The sequence below is a fragment of the Malaya genurostris genome, chromosome 1 (genome assembly GCF_030247185.1).
Source record: "Malaya genurostris strain Urasoe2022 chromosome 1, Malgen_1.1, whole genome shotgun sequence".
Classification (NCBI taxonomy): Eukaryota; Metazoa; Arthropoda; class Insecta; order Diptera; family Culicidae; genus Malaya; species Malaya genurostris.
The window spans coordinates 160312596-160326849 of NC_080570.1; the positions used below are offsets into that span (position 1 = coordinate 160312596).

The 14254-nt window shown below is 38.5% G+C and overlaps 1 protein-coding gene across 1 annotated transcript; it reads right to left on the minus strand.

Annotated features, from left to right (window-relative positions):
- Positions 1-3621: 3621 nt before the first annotated feature.
- Positions 3622-14007, minus strand: LOC131426025 (uncharacterized). Its single transcript, XM_058588426.1, has 2 exons — positions 13984-14007; positions 3622-5961 (listed from the first exon to the last, which is right to left on the minus strand). The coding sequence occupies exons 1-2, from the start codon at positions 14005-14007 to the stop codon at positions 3622-3624; spliced, it is 2364 nt and encodes a 787-aa protein (XP_058444409.1).
- Positions 14008-14254: the final 247 nt, after the last annotated feature.

Here is a 14254-nt window from a genome sequence, read left to right on the forward strand (position 1 = left end):
CAACTATCCCTTCTGCTATCACCGTGCTGCTCAATTGGCAAGCTTTGAACTAAGTAATGGAGAAAATTTTCAGATTTTGCTTGAGAATTTGGAAAACTTGCCGGTTTTATATATTTTTTCTCATGCATGTACGATTCGTTACGAAAATCGATAATTATTAATTCAGTAGCTATGTTCGATTGATATTTATGAAGAAACCGTAAGATGAAATATTAAATTCGAAGAAGTGAGGTTGGATGCTGTTTTCCTATATGATTTTTTTTTAGTTTTTATGGTTGGATTTAGAGATTAATTGATAAACTAGGACCAAAATTTGGTCTATTCATCTGTTTACTCTTGTCTTATAACCAAAATCAAATCTGTGTGTGAACTGATAATTGCTAATTTCATTCAACCTACGAAATAAAAAACAAACAAATCAATAATTTTTTTTTTCATAGGTTTGATGACAACATGAGAATAATCAATTTTTACCCATATGTGTAAGGTTATGCCATCTGCATTTGTCCAAACTCTAGTAAATTGAAAAAAAATCGTCCAAAATTTCTCGAAATACAAGAAATATGTCAAAAGAATCACACAGGTTGGATTCTTTGATACAGAAATAGAAGATAGCAGCCTTTTTTTCGAATTCCCATACTCTTTCAACCCTGTCTGAAGCTGTTTGAAAATTTTAACTGGCATCTCTGCTGTTTTGTCTTTTGTGTTACATTTCATTTTTGTCATATAGATTTTTTCGAAGGTAAAATAAATAAATGAAATCAAACTTTTTTTTTCTATAAATTAATGAGTCGGAAGATAATTCTCGGTTGATTTTTCAATAGGGCGTATAAGCCAGTGACAGCTTCTCTTTGATTACTTTCTCTTCTATTAATTACCAAGCGGTTCCCACGTTTATCACTCAACTCTTTGCATGAAATGATACCCGAAACTTTCGACTTTCAAACAGAATAGTGATATCAAAGAATATCTTTTTAATCACATCACAATAATCGAAAGAGAGAGTGATTAAAGAGAAACTGTAACTTGCTTATACGCCCTATTGAAAAATCAACCGAGAATTTTGGGCAGGTTCCCACTTGTATGCGGCGGGCAGATTTCCCCCAGACGGCTGGCTATGTCTGCCAGAACATTTTTTTTTTGGCAAAACTCTGGAAACAATGCAACAACCGTTTCTGGCAGAGAATTTCGCCTAGCGGTCATTAACGGTTCTGTTTCTGTCGGATTTTTGCCATACAAGATTGGCAGAACCGGGTTGAATCGGTTTCACATTATTAGCGTCTTGGTTTTATTTTTTCAATAAAAAATACATACGAAAGGCAATAAGTTATTGCTTTTCATATATACTAATTATGGAAAATTTTAACATTACTTCTCACTACCAAACATACTTATTTTAATCTCATTTACCTCGTCTCAAATTTGTTTTTCTGTATGTACATGCGGGATTGTCGAATATCAAATGAAGTCGAATAAAAAAAGAAAAACAGGAAAAGAGAAATAAACAAGACACATACGGCGAGATAATGACGTAATTTCGCCAGGACAATTTTGACAGCAGCCGGAATGCAGCCAGCCTTCTGACGGTTACCAGAATTCCTCACAAGCGTGATATAGTTGTTCAGCTTTTGGCGAAAGTAAGTGAAATTGTTCTCACTTTAGAGTAACATTGAATGAACGTGTACCGATAGCTTGACGAATATCAAATGAAGTCGAACAGAAGAACGAATTTGTAAAAGCCGTCCGTCGTAAGAATTACGCAATTCTGCCTGCAAAGTTTTGACAGCAGCCGGAATCTTTCCAGGTCTCAGTCGGCTGCCAGCGTTTCTCCCGAACGGGTGTCTTCGCGGACGGGTCCCGCTTGGCAAGTTTTCCGGTAGTCGGCATAAATATGATTAAATGTCGGTAGCTATCGAACGCGCTTGGAAACAATTCTGGCAATTGTTAAAATGGTTTGAGCAGAATTGTGACATTTTCTCGCCAACTATAGATTCATATTCACTGAATTGCGATTTGCGAATATCGTACGATAGGCTCTTTCAAAAGTTACAAAATATAAAGCTCATTACTCGCTGTTGTTATAATATTGTAGATTGGGCTTCCATTCGAGATCCTATCGATGATTGTATACATGTGAGTTGTATAGCCAAGTCAAGGGCTCTCAAACTTAGCAAATAATACGAACAAAAACTAAGCTTGATAACGAGAAGAAAGAAACAAAAAATATCGAAATAAATGAAACCAATGTTGCCTTCTTGCTTGGTAAAATTCGCTAAGAAACAACCGTCAATAATCACAATGATGGCAACAGCATTGTTCCCAGAGCAGAGCCGAAATGCGACCAGAATGTCGGTACAAATTTCTGAAAGAAGCCGTCAGCACAGAAAACAAATATATAGGCTCACATATAAACTGTGTGTAAAATTTTCTCATTCAGTGTGGCGAATAATTGCAGATGTCACCACCATCGACACTATGTTGGGTGTCACTTTCTCGTGACAGATACTACTTTGAATGCTAAATTCACTTCACGCTCGGTTTTAGTTTTGCTGGTGGTTAAAATCACAAGTTTGTTTTTGTTTTATTCCGATTGAATTCACTGTCTATAACACATATAGAAGTTGTCTTTTACACTTAAGGAAAATGTATTAGAAGTGTTCAAATAATTGTAGTTAGAATCGTTCTGGAAGGGGGAAAAAAGCTGTTCACAGACAAGTGACAGTAAATACTGTAAAGTACTAATAAAGATGATTTAGCTGAATTCCTGGTTGATTTTTCAAAGGGTCGTATGGATAAGTGACAGTTTCTTTTTGCCTGCTTACTATTCTATTAATTACTAAGCGGTTTCCATGTTTTCCACTCAAATATTTGTATAAAATGATACCCTAAACCTTCAACTTCCAAATAGAATTGTAAAATCTACGAAACCTTCAAAAATTCGCGTCACAATAATCGAAAGAGAAAGTAAACAAAGAGCAACTATCACTTGCCCAAAATGCTCTTTGAAAAATCAACCGAGAACTGCATCACTCAACTTCTATTTGATTTTCGTGAAACTACCGAAATTTAACTTTTGAGAGTACCCAATGAGAGAACGTGTCTAATTTCGGTAATATCTCAGAATATATTTTGAATTTGACAACTCGTTTCCCTTCAACGGACAGCTGTCGTCACTCTCCATACAATAACTGTACATAGCTTGGCTGTCCGCCGCCCACTTGGACCGTAGTCAAATGGTGAACAAATCGATCCACCATTTTTCTTAGATTCACATGAAATTAATCACATTCAATTTCAGTTATTAATTAGGCCAATTGTGAAAACTAATTCTGAGATTACACCGTACCATCTGCAAAACATCTCGCCCTTATCGTCTAATAGCTTCAGAATGTCAAAACAACAAAAATGCAAACCTTTGGAATCAAAATTTTCACCTAATATCTAACAATCTCGCTACACTCTAAACGGAAACACAGTGGAACAAGTCACAGCTATCTACAGTAGTAAATGTCGATCGACGCAAGTCGAATAAAGCAAACATTACAACACTTTCTACACTCTACGGTCATCGTCTGTCTGTCTGTCTGTTTGCTCCCGTCAAACAGTCTTACCTACCCTTACTTATTCTTCACCCAGAATTTGCACACTCCGCACCGGTTTCTTGCTGTACACGGGAACGGCAGGCGTTGACTGTGGTCTCGGTACGGAACCAGCCGGGATCAGTCCACCAGCGCCACCACCGATTCCGCCGAACCCACCACCGATGGCCGGTTCGGGTTGTAGCGCCAACAGCAGCATACGGTAGAGCAGATCTTCCCGAACCTCCGCAGGAATCTGTTCCGCCGGTGACAGTTGCTGCTGGGCACCACCACCGTTCGAACCTTGGTAGTCATGATCGATTCGTGGTGCGTACTGTTGTCTCCTTCGTTGGGGGTAAATTTGATTGTCCGGTTGCTGTGGATAGTCGGATCCCGATTGCTGAATACCATTGGCACCCGAAGCTGGGCCGGAAAATTGGCGGTTACCAGTTGAAGGACTGTACAGAGGATTCTGGTAGCGGGGATCATAGTAACCGGCGTTGTAGAACGGAGGTCGAGGAATTTGTGCCGGATAGCCTCCACCGGCTCCGTATCCACCGGGAATGAATGGTGGGGCTAGCGATGGCCCTCCATAGTAAGGATTTGTGTAACCTCCGAACCGGTAGGCTTGTTGCTGTTGGATTTGCTGGTGACGGAATATCAGCAGTTGGAGAATTCGTTCAAAATCTCGGGTAGTGAGCGGTCTTTCCGGAAAGTCGTAGTATGGACTGACAGGCGATTGGTAAGGATTCCGATACGGATTGTAGGGGTATGGAACCGGGTAGGACTGTTGTGGATAGCTGTGAGCGTTGGGGACGTTGTTGGCGGTGGGAGGTTCTTGCTGAGTCTGCGTGTACGGTGGAGGACCTTGTGGTCTCCTTTGTTGTCGATAAGCTACACTATTGTCCTCTTCGTCGATCGGGTAATTTTCAGGCTGTATTGGCAATGGGCCTCGACCGGAAGCATCTTTGTAGAAAGGTTGTTCACCTACGGGGAAAGCTCTACCTTGCGGACCAATTCCCAAAGGTACTCGATATCTTTCCGGTCGATCCTGAGCAAATCGGTAACCTTCTCTGGGTCTGAATTCAATCGGTCTTTGTCGATAAACCCTACGTTCATCTTCAGCAGCTTCCGTAACTTCTCGGTTAGAATTTGCCGGAATTTGGGCTGCAGAATGTGGCATATCGGTTACATAGCTATTCTCCGAGGAAGGTTCCGTAGCCGGTTCGTACATAACCGGAGCTGGTTCTTGTTTTCTGGTCTGTTTAACATACACTCGCTCTGTAGTCGTTTCCGGTCGTTCGCTGGTCAACAGTTGCTGAATTTGGGCGGCCCGTTGACGAGCTGCAAGTACGGCAGCCGGAATACGGGGCGCTGGAGTTGTGGTGTAAATTGGTCTCAGACCCGGTGGTGTCGCAGCGAATAAGTTGGCTATCTCCTCACCGGCCGATTGGCCGTACACAACTTGTTGTTGCGCTTCGTACTGTTCTTCGGAGTCCTGCGGTAACTGTCTCCGGAGAAAGTTACCCCGAACAGGCTTTCGCTCCGGTTCTCGCTGCCTGAGTGAAGAAGATTTGGAGTAAATCTTGGTGATGTGTTCACTTTCTAGCTTTTCCGGTCTTGCTAATTGTTCGACTGTTTTTGACATTAATGGCAGAGCAGTTGGTCGAATTATTAGCAGCGGTTTGGATGAGTGAATCGAGCTGGAGCTATGACTAGAGGCAGTGGTCGGTTCGGAATGAGGGGAACTGGTTTCCGTAACACGTGACATTGGTCGTTCCGTTGTAGAAGTCACGTGAGGTCGTTTACGTGGAATGGTCTGAATAACACTGGTTTTCTGGGGCATTGCCGTGCTCGAATGATACGAAGCTGGTCTACGGGTTGTCGGTGCTCCGATATAACTTCTGTTGAACTTAGGAGGAATGTGAACAATATCTTCGGTAACCGGAGCTGGCATCGTAGTCTTGATCCCCGTGGCGTTATGAGCGTTATAGGAAACTCGTTGAATGTCCCCATTTTCATCGATATACCCATAGGTTCCCTTGATGTTCCCCAGGACATCCCGGCTTTCGATTTTAAACGTCCCATCTTCTGCCTCGTACCCAACCGTATACGAACCGTCACTGTTGTACCGTCTAATCTGCTTGATGATTTCCAGCTTTTTCGGATCCTTCGTTTCCGCTTCGCTTAGGTCGGACTTTTCGCTCACCATTTCCGGTTGGTCTCCGGTTTCGGCCACCATGTCGGCGGCAGCCATCGTTGTCTGTGTCGTTTCCAGCTCGGCATCCGTCGTCGTAATCGATACTGCTTGCACGCTGGTTGGATGTCGACTTATGCCGATGCCCACCGCTATCATCAGAAAGATAATCAACCGGGTTGATATCTGTGAGGAGTAGAAAAGAAAAGAATAATGAGAAAAATGGGTTTCCTTTCGTAGGCTTACAAATGGTCTAGATTGTATTGTATCCGGTTTCGTTTTAGTTATTTTGAGCTGCAGTGTTAGGTAAAATGGAACAAAATGAGCAACATTGACTGTAAATCGATATTCTGTAATCCAACATTGCCGTATTATGCAGCTTCTTATAACCATCCGTAAATAATATCCACTGCTTCCACCGAGATTCCGGAATGTATGCTAATTTTACCGACAATCGGTTTGACAACTGTCACCAATTAACGTTTGTCGATTTCGCGCCGCATTACGTCGTAAGTACACACCTACTTTGTAGCAGCAAAATAATTTTCTGTAACTAATTCAGTAAAACATCGTTTGCCGTAAATGCAGTAATACGCAATAAATACTCAAGCGTTCATTAGTTACATCGCTATGATTGAAATTTGAGTAAAATGCTGCCATTTATTTAAGTATTAGTTCAATGAAATTTACAACGAAAAAGATAATTATTTACTGATTTTTCTGTTGATATTTTTACAGGTTTAAGTTACGGAAACGTAAGCTAACAGTTTTTGATGGATGTATTTGCTGATATTTCAGATCGGCAAACTTTAGCAAAATTTCTCCGAAACTAAAGACTGTCCCAGAAAGTATGGACTCACCTCGATTTTGCTGTAAATAATTCACAAGTGTTAGATATTCAAATTTTATTCGATATACTGATAATATTAGACTACAACAACAGAATATTATTCTCAACATTTGCTATTTAGCCATTGTAGACTAGCTGGCGCACCTTCTTGCGCACGTTCCTCATTAAATTCCGTACAGACTTCTTGGCGACAAGTTTTGACACTTTTTTCCAATCTTTTTCGAACTGTTGAATGGTTTCGGCTGCCGAGACATGTTTCCTAAGATGTGCCTTCGTTAATGCCCAAAATTCCTCAATTGGTCGAAGTTGTGGGCAATTTGGTGGATTCATGTCTTTTGGGACCGAAGTGATATTTTTGGTAGTATACCATTCTACCGTTGATTTCGAGTAGTGGCAAGAAGCAAGATCTACCAGAAGACTACAGGATCCTTGTGGCTTCGAATCATGGGTAGAAGTCGTTTTTGTAAACATTCCTTGATGTATATTTCGCTGTTCATTGAAGCAGTGATGATGAAGGGCTTTGAAATCTTACCGCAGCTACAAATTGCTTGCCAGACCATAGCTTTCTTACCAAATTTTTCGACTTCAATTGATGTCTCGGACTGGTTTAACACTTGCCCTTCTCGCACCGTATAATATTGTGGTCCCGGTAAAGATTTGTAATCGAGTTTCACGTAGGTTTCGTCGTCCATGATTATGCAGTTCAAATTTCCAGCAAGAATCGTATTGTTCAGCTTTCGAACCCTCGGCCTGATCGATGCTTCTTGTTTCGGACTACGTTTTGGTTGTTTATGCTCCTTGTAGGTTCGAAGATTCAAACGTTCTTTAGCACGAAGAACATTTGACTTCGAAGTGCCCACTTTTTTGGCCACATCCCGAACTGAAACCTCCTTCTTTTGCTCGAACGCCTTCAGTATACGTTTATCCAACTGAGGGTTAGCAGGACCTTTTTTTCGACCCGTTTCCGGTTTATCCTCAAAGGTGTTATTCTCACCGAACTTCCTGATTGCATTTCGCACGGCTTTTTCACTTACTCCTTCCATTTTTGCTATATTTCTCAGTGACAGTCCGCGTTCTGTGCACCATTTGTACACAATTTTTCGACGTTGTTCTGCTGAAATTCCACGCATTTCGAAACAAACTAATGAAAACGAATAAACAACTGCACAAGTGGTTAGAGAAGAGTGTAAACAACAAGACGCAGCCATAATAATTGACAGATTATGAACCATTGCGAAATGGCAGCGGTTTTTGGTTGCGTCCATACTTTCTGGTGCAGTCTTTAAAACATTTCAAGAGACAAAACTATGATTATAAGCAAAGATAAAGGCAAGTTATGGGCCTTTATCTTTGCTTATCTCATACTGCGAAGAAGTAAGAGCTCGGTGCACAGGTCCAAGATTTCTGCTTCGATTTACTTAAAAACTTAACAAAACATTCTTGAATATTAATGTTTAATTATTAAAAAATACAATATAATTTTTTTTTGAAAATTTTAGACTCTACGGGCTCCCTAGAGTAATAGATTCTTTCCTTCGATTCTATAGACAAAAAAAACTTTAAACGCGTTTATCTCGGAAGCAGGTTTTGAAAGTCGCGCTGTTTGTATCGATCTTTTGTTTTTTATTTTACTTCACGCCTTGTAACTTCCGGACCCCCACAATATTACATGTTTTAGAATATAAATTTGAGTGAAATTCTACGCTCCACTTATGCGCATCTTAAAAAAATGTAAAATCACAAGATATTTTCGCTTTCATGAACGTTTTTCTAATCGAAAATTGTTTATCTTCATGAAGGATTATTCGTCAAGTTTGAAATTTTCAAGTGTTATGTTTAGATGAAAATGCGTAATTCGTGTAACATGTAAAAAAATAGGAAAGGTATCTGTTCTTTAATAAAACGAAAATTCAATGACAACTATGGCCTGCTGTCGACAAGGATGTCAGGTCATTTTTCCAAAAAATTGTGATCGGCCCAAATATCAGTCTCTGCACACTTTCCAACGCTCGGTCAAACATACATTTTCAATGTGCTTTCCCTCGCAGTTTTCTCTGTTTCTGTTTTCACGCTTATGAAAAGTTACTCAGAGATTGAGTAATAGTTACTCAAGTTCAATTGCAATATGAAAACGTCAAAAATTGAGTAAACAGCATAACAAAGAATTGTAACAATCTCAATGTGATTATCAATAAATGTGAAAAAAATTTAGATGTACTGAACATAAAATGCAATAATTTTTTGTTTATAGAAATATTGTAGATTATCAATATTTCTATAAAACAGAAAATTATTGCACGTTATTACATCGAAACAATGTATTGAGTACATTACATCAACTTAACTGAATACTGTATATGAAAATCATAGTTTATTTTAGTGTTAGACGCTAAAACATTTACTGAAAAATAACATCTGTTCTTCCGTGGCGCTGCTCGTTTTGTTATTTTTTACTTGACATTTGAAAGCTTACAGTGAGTCCAATGTGTTTGGAAGTGTTGAAAATCAGAAATAATGTGCGTTTTTAATTGAGTTAGAAAAAGGGTATTTAGTAAAACACGTAGGCTGTCGAAGTAATCGATTAATATCTCAAATAATCGAGTAGTATTTAATCGATTAGTTTGAAACTAATATTCGATTATTAAGCTAATCGAATAATTTGAAAAATTCAATAACAATAATCGAATAATTAATCGAGTAATCGATTAATAACCCAGATAATTGAGTATAATTAAATGGTTTAAGTTATCGAGTAATTCGAAAAATCCGACATCGCTAGTGACGGGCGCACCTCCACTTCCCTTTCAACGAAAGGGAAGTGGAGGTGCGCAAAAACTAAACGAACGAAATAATAAATAAACATAGTAGGCTGAATTATATACTCATCAATAGAGCAATTTTCACGCAAAATTTGAGTGATAATTTCTCAATTTTGGCTTGTGTACAAAAAAAAACATTACTTATGTCGTTTTCGCTTGATGCCAAACCTAATCCAGTTTCCACCCTAACTGTTGTCAATCCGTTTGTTTGAAGTCAGTTTCAAACCTAGTTTCAACGTTGTTGAACTGAAAATCGAGTCAGTTTCGAACCTGCTTTTTATATTAGGTTTGCTCGAACCCCCGTTGCTAAGTGCGAACCCAACACAGTTTCGTGAAAAGTGTTTGTATGATGAAACTATCCTGGGTCAGTTTCAGTTTTCTCAAGCGAAAACGACATTAGTAAACGAGTAAATTATACACAAACCTCAAGAAGAACTAGAGTTACAGATAGGGTAACTGAGGTATTTTGGCCCGCTTTAGGATCGATTTTATTTTGGCCCACTTTGTAAAAATATCCACCAAATGTTTGAATATCTTTGAAAAATCCTTCCGCAATAGGTAATTTAATGTGATTAGCTTCAAACTGATGCAACATGGATTACCTAAGATCGATTGAATCCATATAGTTTGTTAGGTGGGCCAAAATATATGAAGTGGCCAAAATACCTCTGTTACCCTACTAAGGAGTGACTAGAAATTAGATTTGTTCCACTTTTTCTGCAGAGTCAAATCTTTCTCATTTTGAGTAACTTTTTATGAGCATATTTAGTCCGAACTAGTGTCAAATCGCACTGTTTTTTTTAATAAGATATGTTGGTTTTCAGAGGGGCATAACAAGTCACGGACCTTTTCGCTTTCTGTTGTATTGAAGTTGATAGCATTTCGACATCAACCATTAGAACGAATGGAAGAATCGTCTGATGGAACGAGGGCAGCAACGAATTCTACAAGTAATATTCTCTAACGACAAGAACCATTTGATTGATAATTAAAAACATCAACAATTATACATCTATTAAAGACGACCAAATTTTTTGAGTAGACAATTTTTTTGTCGTGAATACGGCTTATTTTACTATGGGGCGCCTTTTCAAAATTTACAAATCTCAAATCAACATAATTTTTGCTACATGCCATCGGAAATATGATCACAATTTTATGATAAAATTTTCAGTTGTGTGACATAATCTTAAATAATTCAAAATTAAATTTTTTGAAGTTTTTCAATAGTACACTATTGAAAACCCCTGTCCGATTTGACCCATTTCAGCACCAGCCAAACAGAACGTGTTCCAGCGATATGAAAGCTGAATATTTCACTTTTTGTAGTAAGTAAAAGTAACATCGGGCCCGAGCACACAGCGTTACTACACCAGAAGTGTGCTAGCTGAAGTCATCAGTCGTTATGGGAGCGCTGCTCAGTTAGGTTGTGGGAGCAACATCGAAAACTTCACAGAAGCCTGCCAGCTGAAGTCATCAGAGTACAAGCCAAGAACCATATCGTATCTAAATGCAGATCTTGTTGCTCGTGACAATTCAAAGCACTTTTCAGTGCTACAGCATATCATTAGGAATTAATTGAAATTTCTCTATTTCGTACCAAAAACATCAGATTCATCAAAATGAAAGTAGTCAAAATTTACACCGTCACTAACACATTCAATTACGACTCATGCAATGCGAAAATGAAAGTATTGATGTGGAACACATCTTTATACTAGTATGGGTGTCGTTTGGAAATATGCCGTGCGAAACAGGGCTGCCAAATGTACAGATTAATGTGTATTTTTTATTTTCTGAAAAATACAGATTTAACTGTTGCGAAAGGAAAGAATTTCTTAAAACCGCTGATAATCCACATTTGTTTAAAAATTGTTTGAAGCGAGCCGGAGTCAAGATCCGATTTTGATTGTAAGCCGACATGGTATGTTTATGCTAAATTTTTCTATCCTGTCTGGCATACTTTTTAATATAGTTATTGATTATAACGGTTCGTTTACTTATATTGAACATACTTCTGATGTTGTTTGTTTTTCAAGAGTTATAATAATAATGAAATATTAAAAATACTAACAATTATAAGATGTTACTGTTATTATCATTGTTGATTTTCCTATATTTTGAATTCGTGCCAGAGCTTTTATTATTATTATTATTATTATTATTATTAATATTATTATTAATATTATTATTATTATTATTATTATTATTATTATTATTATTATTATTATTATTATTATTATTATTATTATTATTATTATTATTATTATTATTATTATTATTATTATTATTATTATTATTATTATTATTATTATTATTATTATTATTATCATTAGGAAAGCTTGCGTAATTCTCAAAATCGATCAAATAACTGGTAATCGGAAGTGTGAAGGAACCGTGCCAGTTTATTTCGTATTCACAACATCCTGTTTATGTCTCTGACATTACCCACCCGCCTTTTTTTTCCTTTGCAGTTTATTTTCATAGTTAAAATTGATCATGTATCGAGTAGAGCACGAACCTTGGTAGACAAAGACGTCGATTAATACAAAGAATCATTGTAGAATTATTCTGGCTTTAAAAGAATTATACAATTCTTCTTTCTCGGCGTTAATATTTTTGTACATTTTCGCAGAAAATTACACCTTAGCTTTAAATATACAAGAATTAATTGTGATTTGGCAACGTTCATTCAAAGTACCCCGCGGCTCATTGCGACATCACTAGTTATGATTTATGACACGAAGCCTGTACTAAAGCGAGTCAAAAAAATTCATCCCCATTCAAATTACGCTTTGTAATTTGTCGCTGTCTTTCCGTTAAGTGTACGATGCGTTCCAATTTACTCTCGGTCTTGTTCTTCATTCATTTTGAAGAAAATCGAAAGTATAAAAAAACTAGTCGTTCGATGTATTTTACTTGATAAATATTGTTTGTATTCATTTGGCTTGAAATCAAAGCGATGCAAAGTCAGGGTACTGGTGGATCGATTCCCAACTTTGTACATCTTAAATCTGAAGTGTTCTCTGCTATTATTTTAAAAATTCATCCCCAAATGTTGTTCTGTTGAAACTCGTTCTTCTATCTAAAGATTCTTGCATAGTTTGCGCATTTTAGGCATAGATAAGATAGTAGCATTTAAAGTATTTAATTTATAGTCTTTAACGTTGATGCAACAGCATAAGCCAAATTTTGATTTCAACTTTCAAACCATCCAGAGTGATTGAAAACCGATTTGAGATCACAATACCGATAATGAACGACTCCGGGCATCTCCTTCAATCCGTGCAGAATTGCTCTGCCGATTGAGCTACCCTGAAAGTGGGAAGGCAGTTACACCTCAAAGCGCATCGATTGAACTATTCACCGTACATGTACGCTGTGTCCTCTGCCTAGCGAGATCACTATAATCATTGGGTTTATTCCACTAACTTAACCTAAGATATTCAAGGGCTGAATATCAGCATGGAAAACATAGTTGGATGAAAGGAAACATCAGTGGGTTGAGTGACTCCCTTATAGGTACTATTCTTCCACTATCCCTCATTTTTCGAGAATAAACTGTTAACTCGGGTTATCAGTTTTAGAAACATCTTCACCGACTCAGATCATATTTCCACGGAGATTTTCGACATCCTGAGATCTCTCACCAGCTTTCCGCTCCACATAACCCACCGCCGTTTCGACAGTGGCAATCCATTTCGAAACACGCTTCGAATTCCAACCACCGAAAGTCCGTTTCCACACTCGGCTCTGCACATTACTCATTCATTGCTGCCACGAGGCCCACCAGCACCGGCTATCTTCATCGGTGGTCGGAGGAGGCCACTATCAGCAACCAATTAGCACGTAGATGATGATGAGTCTTTTCGCGCCGCATTACACCCTACACCCACCGCCGTTGAAAGAGATTTTCCCTCGGCAATCAACCAGCTCGAACAAAAGCGCATAGTTCCAAAACAAATATGTCGAAAACGTTTTTCTCCACGCTTACACACGACGAAGACCTTCCGAAGACCTCCATCCGACACTAAACTACACGCGCCATCCGTATCATGCTCAAGTAGCATTAGATTAGAAGCAACATGGTTGAATAAAATAAAAACAGAAGGCAAAAAACGAAACACCGCGCGGCTTTTCAAATGTAGTTCAGTTCACATGGACCTCGGGCTGGGTCGGTAGTTCATAAGTTAACCATCCACCAATTTAGCAACCCGGCATCGCTCAGACTCCGAAGCGCAGAGGTGTTCTGCAATTGTTTCTTCACTTATCACACTCTTATCCATCCATGTTCCTATTTGGTTTTATTCTTCTGTTCGTTTTTTCTCAATAAGCTATTCAACCAATCAAATTTGACACAAGCCACGAGTAATTCTCGAATCACACACTAAGTTTGTTTTTTTAGAAAAGCTGATTGATAACGTTCGAATTTGTTTCACCATTTGACAGTTTGAAAAACAAAACATCACCGCACACTGCGATCCTCAGTAAACCGACACACTAATTACACTCATTCATTAAAAGCCAATTAGGGCTCACCTTCTGATGAGATACAGATCCCATCGTGCCTGTGCGTGGCTGACTGCTTGGTTGGTTGATTCTGAGGGCGATGAGGTCTTCTGGTTCAACTTTGATGAAAAAATCCGTTAATCACTCACTAATGGGTGCGTGGATAATTCGCGATGCGCACCCACGCCAATAGTAAAAAAAAAAAACACACACACACCCGTACGCGTCCACGGTTTTACGAACTTCGAACCGGGCCTACTACGACTATGTAGAGCAGAACGAATCCGAACAGAGAGAAAAA